Source organism: Hylaeus anthracinus, unplaced genomic scaffold (assembly GCF_026225885.1).
Source record: "Hylaeus anthracinus isolate JK02 unplaced genomic scaffold, UHH_iyHylAnth1.0_haploid 11981, whole genome shotgun sequence".
Classification (NCBI taxonomy): domain Eukaryota; kingdom Metazoa; phylum Arthropoda; class Insecta; order Hymenoptera; family Colletidae; genus Hylaeus; species Hylaeus anthracinus.
Genome location: NW_026534329.1, coordinates 2,126,861 through 2,138,138, shown reverse-complemented (window position 1 = coordinate 2,138,138; position 11,278 = coordinate 2,126,861). Strand labels below are relative to the sequence as shown.

At 43.9% G+C, this 11,278-nt stretch overlaps 1 protein-coding gene across 9 annotated transcripts in view; it reads right to left on the bottom strand.

Moving 5' to 3' along the window:
• Positions 1 to 11,278, bottom strand: part of LOC128885256 (eye-specific diacylglycerol kinase) — a 73,396-nt gene that overhangs the window by 44,003 nt on the left and 18,115 nt on the right. For 3 of the 9 annotated variants that reach the window (XR_008459563.1, XR_008459562.1, XM_054139210.1), the window contains exon 1: positions 3,388 to 8,596. The exons of 4 other annotated variants lie outside the window; for them this stretch is intronic. Coding sequence is in view for 3 of the 5 variants with exons in the window: in XM_054139210.1 (XP_053995185.1) it covers positions 3,388 to 4,481 (1,094 nt within the window). In the remaining 2 variants the exon portion in view is untranslated. Of the gene's footprint in view, positions 1 to 3,387; positions 8,610 to 11,278 lie in introns of those variants that run through there. 2 more of the 9 variants (XM_054139211.1, XM_054139209.1) reach the window with 2 other exon arrangements.

Below are 11,278 nucleotides of genomic sequence, written 5' to 3'. Positions count from 1 at the left end.
TAACCTCTCGAGGAGCAAACTACCGATGAAAAGTTTAAAATTAATGGCTCTTCTTTCGTGTATACGTAAACGCTTTAGGGGAAATATTGGCTTTGCATATTAATTGGGGATTATCTCAAGATAGTTTCTGATGAAATTTATAATTATAATTGGAGTTTTATAACATTTTTTTTTTTTTTTTTTGCAAAAGGCTGTTGGGTATGTGCAAACATGGCTTTGATATCATTCGAGGTAGACATAAAATTGGATGCGTAGGAGTTTAACCGAAAAATAAGGCACCCTACGTTTCGTGTTCTTATTTGACTCCTTATTGTTGGGTATGGGAGGCGCGGACACTACAAATGATATTGAAGGGATCCAAGTGAACCAATCATGAAACAAACTTAGCCCTCCTACATTTATTTTGAAGTTGAATTCTTCTCAACTGTCTTCGAGAGTGTCATAAAAATTATCGTTTTAAATAACCACGTATCAGTTCTTTCTACATTCCAAAATCGTAAATCAATTTTGCACTTCACTGAAGAAATCCACTGGTCAATTACCTGGTCACGTAACTCAGGTTGCAACGACGAGGCGAAACGAATCGTCGGTATTAAAAACGATAGACGAACAAAAAGGAAACGTGACGTGGAAAAAATGATGGAGGACGCGTATCTAGGGGGGGGGGGGGCGGACAAATTGAATTTAATCCCTGTATCGTGGTTCGACGTAACAACGGTAATAAAAATCTCGTTATCCGACTTCGCTTGGCTCACTGAAGGACGGAACTTTCGTTTTAGAAGCTTAACGTTTAACCAACTTCTGTCCGTGCCACAATGAACACCGCGCGTCGGTGCGCTTCAATTAGACGCGTCGGAGTTCTAATCAATTTCCCTCTTGGATCATTGACGTCTTGATCTTCCCGAAATAGAAGAGCCCGAGAGAGCGAGTTACTCGTCCGAGCACAAAAGACGCCGATATCGAGGCCTCCCGTAAACGTACCAGACAGCAAAATTAAATTGACTTCGATTAAACACACCACGCGTGAACTTTTCCGAAGGGTGAGCCGCATGGCGCGACGATGGAGAACTCGTTGGCATAGGAAGGCCGCGGGTCACCTCGCGAGCCTGAATAGTAGACGAACAATCAATTTTATAGACAGTATAAAGATCAAAGGGCAAGCGTTGCTACTCAATCGGATCAAGAGAGAATAATGTAGGTATACTCGTGTTTGCTGAACATTTGGCGTGTATACTTAGTCTGTAGAAGTAACGATGGGTTTTCGACCCTCTGCTTTGGGTCTTTTTTGAAGACTCTGGACTTGTTCATTGAAAGCTTGCGATTTTAGAGTCTCTGTGAACTCCTAACGTACAAGAGATGCATTTCTGAGCAATTGTCTCTTGGTGGAAGTAATATTAAGAAGTAGTTTCGAGCTCATAGCGTGCAGAAATTCATTGATTTGATAATTATTTACTAAAAGAAAGCATAGTTTCATAAATTAATAACGGAGAAGCTACACATTGGACACAAATATGCAAAAAGACCGCAACTAACGTCCCAAAAGCTCGCAAATTCCCCATTCCTGCCCTAACGGAACGCAAACGTTTCACAAGAGAAACTTGTCTCCTTCCTCTCCCCAGAGATGAACAAAATTCCTGTCCGGAAGTTTCGAATAACGAATAAAAGATAAACAACTGTTCACTCGCTGCTCGTCAAGTGAAAATTAGTATTTGAATTTGTACTCCAAAATGAAATTAAATAATTCTAAAGGGACATCTAACAATTTAACTTGTACTTAAAATATTGAACGAATAATTTTACAATAGTAAATTTACTATCTATATACTACCTAAATAAAACTAGCGAATAATAAAACTTCTTAACTAAGTTAAGAAAGAATTCATGAACTGGAAACTCTCATAAACTAGACAAGAATGCACGAGATCGAGCGAAAGATGCCGATATTAAAAGACGTTTTCATCGAGATTCTATGAAGCACTCGTGGCATTAGAAAAATGGATTATTAATAGTTCAAGATAAACTAGAAATTTAATTCCAAGCAATTAGATGAACCTGTGAAATATTATTCTTTAATTAACGATGTTTAAATTATTCTAAAAAATACAGTACGGCATTACTGAAAAAAACAACACACTTTAATGGCCGAAATGTTATATCAATTGAACAAATTATCAGTCTGTATTTTTTTTTATCTGGAAAATGAAGCGATCGTTATCAGAAAAGTGAATGCTTTGTTATTTGAAAGTTCCATTACTCGAACAGTTTTGTTTCGTATTAGTGGAAAGTGTACCTTTTAAAAAGAAAATCAGAAGGATCTCGATTAAACGGAGATTCGATGTTACAATTTCACGAGTATCCGAGCATCTGTTATCCGAGGTATCGATTATCCGACGTATCACAAGTCTGACGATATACGATCGTCTCGCATGACGCTCTTTTGTTTAGATATAAAATTAATTGGTTCTCGAATCAACTGTATGTGTTATATTATTATATGAAATTAATAGAAATGCAAACTCCTACACCATAATCGTACATCAAAATCCTGTTACATACATAAAAGTATGATAAAAACTTGACATGTAAAATTAATTGTCGAGTGACCAGTAGACCTAATAGAATTCCCATTATACAATTTATAGTAAATCCAGCTGTAGAAAATCGTCCGCGCGAAAACATTAATAAAAGATCGTTTCGCTTTATTATACATTTATTGAATAATACAAAAATCATATTTATTTCAAACTTTCGAATAAAATAGCGATGCTGGAGCGAAGCTTTAAAATTTTTATAGCTACAAAATCGATATGTTAAGGCACTTGTACGCGTATGTATACGTGCCGTGGAGTGGAGACTGTGCTGCGACACTTATCGACTAATCAAAGTGTTAACACTAGAACTGCCGACAGTCAACGCACGTCAATTATTTCTCTATTATTCAATATATAAATAATAAGCTCCAGGAAACGGATCTTTTATTAATTCAATTGTTTTCGAACAAAAACATTGTTGAATATAAATAAAAACTTTTGATTCTCACGCGTCCAAAGTGGCCTCCCTCGATACTTGGCACGCTCTCGCTCGTCATTGGAAATCACGTATCGTATATCAACACATCCAGCACATCCCCCGGTTAAATACATTAAATTACACAAAGTGTATCCGTTAGATAAACAACAAAACATCGAAAACAGCAACGAGGAAGCACAAAGGAAGAGGCACAAACGAAAAAACAACATCAACGAGACAAAGAGAGAAAGAAAAAGGAGTCAGAAGCGTTTCACTTAGAATCGAGCAAAAGTGAACAAGGCGGTCGCGCGAGGGACATTGAAAAAAATTCAAAGTATTCGGAACAAGGGTCTTGCTCCATTCACCAGACGTACCCACCCTCTTGTAGGTCGAGCCTCGGTGCCAGGCAGCAGAGCAGTGTACCTCGTCTGCGCCTCGGTGGGCAGAACGATATCGACGCTCTTCGAGCGTATACTCTGCTGAGGTACAGCCAAGGTGTCCGCGTCCTCCACGTTCCCATTCTTGTTGTTGAAGCAGGAGTCCACGGAGGCTGCTCGGTCTCTCTTAAGCTCGGGGACCGTCAGGAAGATGTCCCTGACGACGAACTTGCACTTGCTGGCCCCAAGATTATCATCTTCGTCGTCGTCGTCGTCGTCGTCGTCTGGTTTCTCCTCTTCCTCCGTCGAGCTGACCAGCGTGGGCAGCTCGACGGGATACGAGGTCAGGGCCTCCTGTCGCGACAACTTAGGGGAGGCGATCGACCTTCTGCGTTGTCTCTCCGGAAATAACCCACCCGTGAACTCTCTGCTATCGACGTTCTCCTCCTGTACGACTTGAGGGACGACTTGGTGAACGACTTCCGTTACAGCAGGAGGTTCCGTGTTCCGAACCTCCGGCTCTTTTTCAGGAAACGTCATCAGGGTGACTCTGATCTCAGGGCTACCCTCGCTCTTGGGATCCAACTCGGAGTCCTCGTCGTCCGAGGTGTCATCCGCGTCCTCGGCCACCTCGTCCTCCCTGGACGAGGGGTCGTCGTCGTCCCTGCTGGAGTAGAGGCTCTTGTACTCCTCGACGCAGGCACAGTGATAACAACCGGAGACCTGAATAGTCGGCGTCTCCGGGCGTCGGACGCTGCTGAGGGATTGTTGGCTGGAGGACGAGCCATAACTTCTCTCGCAGACGTCGAAGCTCTTTGATCGTTGACCGCTCTGCAACTGTGGCACCCTAAGCGTCGCGGATCGTTTCCCGCGCGAAGAGTCCTGCGATCTAGCCGGCGAACAGGAGGAAGACGACGAAGAGGTCGTCCTGGTGGACCTGGCGTCCCGTACATCGTCTTGGCGCTTCGCTTCCAATTGGATCTCGTCGAACGAAGCCGATCTGACCTGCTTGGGTACCTCGAGGCTCGACTGCGACTTCATCTCGGCTCCCGTCGGGGTGCGCGACCTCTTGAAGGTCGAGCGCAGCCTCTGCATCCTCACTTGGCAGCTATCTGAAGTTTGACGCGTCTCCGTCGACGGATAACTCGTACCACGTCCACTGCGATCGTTCCCTTGTCAGCTCTCCCTCCTCTTCCTCCTCCTCCGTGTCACCTGCGCTACTCGAACCCCGATCCTCTCTCTTCTGAATGATCGTCGTCTCGCTGGGAAGCTCGATGACCTCGGTACACCTAGGCGACGAGGAAACCGCCTCGGACTCCCCGCGACCGCACCCTTCCTCCACCTTCGACTTAGCTGCCGGTCTGCAGCCCATCATAAGTGACCTCAACGCTCGTTATCGGGCTTGCCACGCCTTCGATTTAGCGAGATCCTTCGGCTGGAGATCGGGGACGTCGCGAGATATGCTGGAACCAATTCTTCCCTTGCGCCAAGCTCGATCCCGTTTCAATTTTCCGCTGGGATTGCTTGCGGTGGAATTCGGAGAGGATTCGGTATACTTCACGATTGGTCTCTCGTTGGGTTACAGAGATGTCGCGAATCGGACATCCGTGATTGTCTACTGCTTGATCCGTTCCTAAAACGATCTTTTAAGAAACACGACCGAGCTACCCTGTTTCGGAATAATATTAAAATAGCATGAGGTGTCTGTTAGAGTTTCACCGCCCAAGAGGAGTTCAATTTTCGCCTCTTTACTACCGTAAGGAATCTCCGTCGCAGTTAATGAAAAACTACCGTCGCGATGGCTCGCTTCGTCTCGAATATCCGGAGTTACCGGAGTCACTTCAACTCTGTTTACGTAGCTCGATCAATGTCTGTAATCCTGGGACCGTGACGCAAACACCGAGTCGCAAGGTCTCGCGTAGTCCACCTTCGACGGTGTCGGGGATCTATCGTTTGAAATTACATTCCGATCCGGGACATAGCCACGTGGAAACGACGTCCTCGAACCGCTCCTTTTCCAACTCGACGGAATTTCCTCGTCACCGCTTCCGATGAACGCACTTTCTCGAATTAAACGCGCTGCCTCCGCCCGCGCTAGAAGATGAGCTTTATTCCCAGCTATTCCCCTTAATCGTCGGCTTCGCCTCGATGTAATCTCGCCACGGTTGGAGACGTTTACACACGTGGGAACACCGCGAGATCTTCTTTCAAGGGCAACTCGTTGTAAACGGATACTTCTGGGTGTTTCAGTGATCTTCTGTAACAGTTTTTATATAGAGGCTTGGACAACGTCAGCTGAATGGTTCGATATTACGAAACCAGATCAATTCGGTTATTCGTTAACGTGTGCTTCAGGGTGTCTTGGTTACGTCTTACGGGTAATAAACGGTCGTGACGATTATTCTCTTAGAGTACTTCAAAGGCGACCAGTTTTATAACGAACAGACATTTCTGGATATTTTTTAGTGGTCGTCTATAGACACAGGGAATAAACAGTTCAAACGAATGTTCCACGCTGTGACGATTGTTTTCCTTGACTCCGACTTCTTCAAAAACAACCGATCTTATAATAAACAACTACTTCTGAATGTTTCAGTGGTCAACAGTTTTCATCCGCACTTAAGTCTTGGATAATGTCACCATGCCGGGTTTTTCGATATTACGAAACCAAATCGATCCGTATATCCATTAGCGTTTGCTTCAGGTGTTTTGGTTAAATCTCACAGATAATAAACAATTAGAAGCTCGATACCGCAACGATTACTCTCCTCGACTTCAAACCCTTCAAAGGAGACAAGTCAAACGTCCATTCCCTCGACACTCGAATCAAGCATGTACAAATTGGCACAAGGACGCGCTGATTACTCCGCTCCGGTCCAGGTGTCTTTGAAGTCAAAGGGATTATTCCCCGAATCTCCGGCGCGCGATGCTAAACGAATCCGGCGCGTTAATGGTCGAAATGTATCCACTCTGTCCGTGTACACAGCATCCGATGGCCAGAGACTGATACGTGGATCAAATGGAACGCACGCGAGAGCTGATCAGCCTCTGATACAAGGGCAAACTTCGAAAGCTCGAACCACCCCGTTGTACGGCTCTCTGGTCTGAAAGATAAGTGACGCCAATTAGCCTTTGGGAAGCTAACCGGGTCGTTCTCGAAGTCCTAACCCTCTCCCGCTTTCGTCGAACGTTTAGAACCAACCACTCACGAGTTTGTTCCCGATATCTAACGGAACCCTCGACGCTCCCGTTAATCTCTTCTGAAATCGCGACAGAGGATCTCGATCGATACGATCCTCGAGTGTTCCAGGTTCGACAGACCAGGATCGAGCGCGTTGGTCATCGACGCGTGAACCATAGTCGAAGGTCACGCGTCCACCAGGAACCGTCGACGACCTCGGCGAACCTCGACGCACGTGAGGTCGTCGAACACCTCGACGAACTTTTGCCTCACTTTCTTCGCGACCACTTCTCCCTCTCGCGCGTCGTGACACTCTACTCTCGAGCAACTACCAGCATCGATCGAGCTTCCAGCACCGGTAACTTAATTTCTCAGCGACGCGCGGTAATCACGTCGATCGAAATCCCATAAAATTCCGACGATGGACAGGCTACGTCGAACGTGGTGGTCTCAGGTGATCTCCATATCACTGCCGTCAAGGTTTCTCGGACGCCGGCTGGCTACCTTCGATTCGATCCAGCCGCGTGCTACCGAACCTTAAAGGGAAACTGAAACGCATTCCAAACGTTTCAACGCAGGACGATTTTTTCCTTCGAAAGATTTGATAAGATTTGATAGGATTTGATAGAAAGTGACTCCGACTGCTACCTTCCGAATCTAGGATTAGCTTCGCTGTCTAACAGCAGCTTCGACGGTGTTGGGATGAGATTTCGACGTTCAGCGTTAATGGGAGTCGCGAGTCGACTTCCCACGCGAGCGACTAGTAGCTCCTCCTAGACGAGCATCGTCGCGCCGACGGGAATACCGTCGATCCGACGAAACGATCGCCGATCAACGGCCTCCGTCCTCGCGGAGCGTGCACGCGGACCGTATCGCGGCGTTTATCGTCTCGATCGCGACGCCGACCACGCGACGCGCCCGAACGTGATCTCGGCCGTTTCTTCTCTTCTTATTATTTTTTTCCGTTCGTTTTATTTGTTTTTGCAATCGATCACGAGAAGAGCGACCAAGAGGAGTCCCGACGAACGAGTACGCGTAGAATGCCGTGACAGGGTAGACTGGTCGGACTAGTGACCAGGGCTCGGCAGTGCCGGATGCCGCGAGAGGCAAAGTGGGGGTTAACACTGGGCTCTCGTCTTCCTCTAACCCTCGCGTTTACCCTCTTGCTCGCGCCCTCCTAGCCGTCGTCGGTCAGACATGCGCCCTCCCGACGGATCCCGTCTGTAACGTGCACACCCACACGGGAACGAGAAACACCGATGCCGCGAACGACGAATTGGAGATTGCGCTACGCGGCCGAGTATCGGGGAAAACGTGTGACGCAGGAAGGGCAGACACGTGTGTGGAGAGCCTCTCACCCGCTCCTACGGGAGAGATATTCCGTCGACTACGACGGGGCTGGATGGCTTTCCTTCTTCTTTTTTTCCCTCCCGATATCTGCGAACCTCCGCCTTTGTCTGTCGACGCGGACCGTGAATTTCTGAGACGTTGCCACCCGCTTCCGGGTGGCCGCGACCTGATCTTTCGACGATGTTTGAGGAACCTTTCCGACGGGGAGATCGTTAGGGTCGAGTCGGGTTTGCCAGTGATTGATTGATTTTAATTTCGTCCGGTTGTTACCTGCGCGTATTTGTGTAACGCGAGTCAATTTCGCGCCCGAGAGACTTCCCGATGCTAGATTGTTAGAACAATCCACGATGAACGATTGGTTTCCGTTGTCTCGGGTTGATTTGTGTCTGGTAATGTCGGCGGTGGTTAAGGAGAGGGACTGTAACCGTAGGTATGTGTGATCTTCACTGTCTGGAGTTGATGTATGTTCCGACAGTACTAAAAGTGGTTAACGTATACGAAAATGTAGAAATTTCCGAACCAGATTGAAAGACGCGAAGTTTGACGGTGTTTGATTAATTTCAACTTTATTAGGTTGCTCCGAATGTATTTGAATAATACCCGCCAATTTCGTGGTTCAGAAACCTTCAAATGCTCCATTGCTAGAACATCCTACGACGAATACGCGGTTTATGTTGTCTTGGCTTGATTTGTGTATGTTTGATAATGGTGGAATTGGTTTACGCAAGAGACTGTTTTTCATTCACCGCGGAAACTGTGAATTTATCAGAAACCCAAGCCAATTTCAGGGTCCAGAAACTTATAATGTGTGTTTCTCTACAGTTTCTATAGTCTCCGTTGTCCAGAGTGCATGTGTGTTTAATAATGTTAATATTTGTTAACATATCAGTCTCTTACAATCGTGACGTTAATCCAGTTCAGCCTCCTTTCTGCTCAACATGACGTCATTCTCTTGATAACGAAAATGATGTTTGATGGAGTTTGGAATACTCTGCCTCGAGTTTCGAAATCGTTAGGCTTGTAGGTGTTTGATTGATTTTATTTTCAGATTGGTTTCTACCGTTTACATTTGTGCAACGTGAGTCAGTTTCACGAATGAGAAACTTCCGACGTTTATTTCTCAAACCTTTCCTCGACGAAAGCGTGGTCCCCTTTCCTAGAATTGATTTGCGTTTGATGATATCGAAAATGGTTAATGCTCGAGTGCATTTCCGATCGATGCCATCCAAAATTGCGAAATTTTTTCCCTCTCAATTTTGTAACGCTGACGAAACGTTTTCCGCATCCCTTGATTTCTGCAAATTCGAAAGCGTGGCGCTACTTGTCATGGAAATTGTTAACTGGATGCGAATCTTTTATAATCAGGGCGAATATTTTATGTTCCAGTAACTCTTCTTCCGTGTGAACGATAAACTTTTCGAGCACTACATTTTCTTTGAAATTATTGTCAATACGTGTTCAAAAAATCAACAGTGCGACGTTTATATGGTAACTTATCATAAATGAACATTGAAACATGGATACTACGGACAGGAATAGTAGACATTCGGTAGTTAAATAATAGAAGTGAATAGTGAAACAGCGAGGAAGCGTGTGAAACATTTATCGTGTGTATAGTTTCGCGTTACGCGGTGCTTGGCGTCAATAATGGGCAACAAATTCGCGTTGTGAAACTCTGGTGGCAGTGGAAGCTACAACAATATCGAAATGGTCCAAATATATTTTAATAATTTTTTTTTTAAAACATTTACCTTGATAAATCGAATTTTTGCATTGCACATATAATTTGATTTTTCGTTTTAAATCCGTTTAATATCTCCCAGTAATTTGCACTCCAAACGCGATTAAAAAAAAAAAAGGGGTGCTTGCAACCTGTCAACATGAAGCTGTTAAATAATAATTAATATTGATTAATAGCTACGGGAGTATTTATGCACGAGATTAGTTTCGCCCTTTGTTCACTTGCATTATTCAAAGCGGAATGTTGCAACCCCATTTCTATGCAGAATAATCAATACGACCGATTACCATCGCGGAACATTTTCATTCAAGTTTAAAAACACTCGACGAACAAAAGAAAATCATTTCCCTCGTGGTGGAAAGTCGAAAAAGCAAGAAAACATCGAATTTGAAAAATCCAAACTTTTAGTTAACATGTGTCTTTTGAAAATAGAACTTTCGGCCAACCAATCAGCACGACTGCTAATCAAATTTGCTTCGATAAAAACATTTACGTTCCAAATGTGTTGTTTGATCTTTTTTTTGTGAAATGTTTTTTAAAAATGTTAGATTATATCCAAGGTTCAAAATTGTTACAGCACTTTCTATCATGCAAAATCTATGGAATCTAAATATATCGTCAGTAATAGCGTAATAACCGAGTCGAACAAAAAATTAATCCCATTACTTTCCCCTTTGCTTTTTACATAATTGTGCGTGATTGTGAACCATTATGTCCGATATCTAATTCCCAATTCTTGATACATTAATATTTGAACGCTGTATCGTTATGTGTATACTTTCGTGATTAGTCAGGACAGGATTTTCTAAATTCGTTTGGCCATCAAGTATTTCTTTTGTTTGTAATTTTATAGCAATACTTTTTAAATTATGTGACGTGTCATTCTTATCGTTTAAAAGACTTGGAGTTTTGTTACGATAGTCTTGACATTTTGTGACTTTTTATCATTCTGATAATTTTGAACGTAGATGGAAATTGCGACTTTTTAATTGATCTCTGTAATTATAGATTGTATATGAAGTATGCTTTTAATTTAGTAACTAACTTAATAGAGTTTACGTGCCAACATGTATAAATACTTCATATACAAGTACAACATATAATTACAGTACATTTTGTAAAATACATATTATAATTATTTTATACAGTATTATATCTATCTATTATATTACCCTGACTGTTATTTATTTCTGTCGATGAAAATCAATAATTTTCCTTTCCAAAAAAAATAATAACACATTGCTTAAATCGCCAAGAAAAATCCTGCATTTTTCAGAACACAAAGTGTGTTCTTCCAATTACGTTGCGGCGCGATATTCGTCAAAAACGTGACGGAACCCCAGCCGCAACACAAAATTTCTAAACAGAATTTCGGATTCTCCGCTTTCATGTCCCCAGCGAGTGAGTCGACAACGGCCGCGTCATGCATCGAACGATCCACAAATCACGTGGCACGCGAGCTTTCCCAAGAAGTCACGGATTTATATTTGCAAAAATGTCGAGGCTGGCTTGCGGTAACTTATGCGCATACGTAATACCGAAGTTATATGTGCACGATTCTTTATTCCCGGTCGCTACCTACCGGTTTACCTGTTTTACATCTCGCCCCCGTTTAATCCT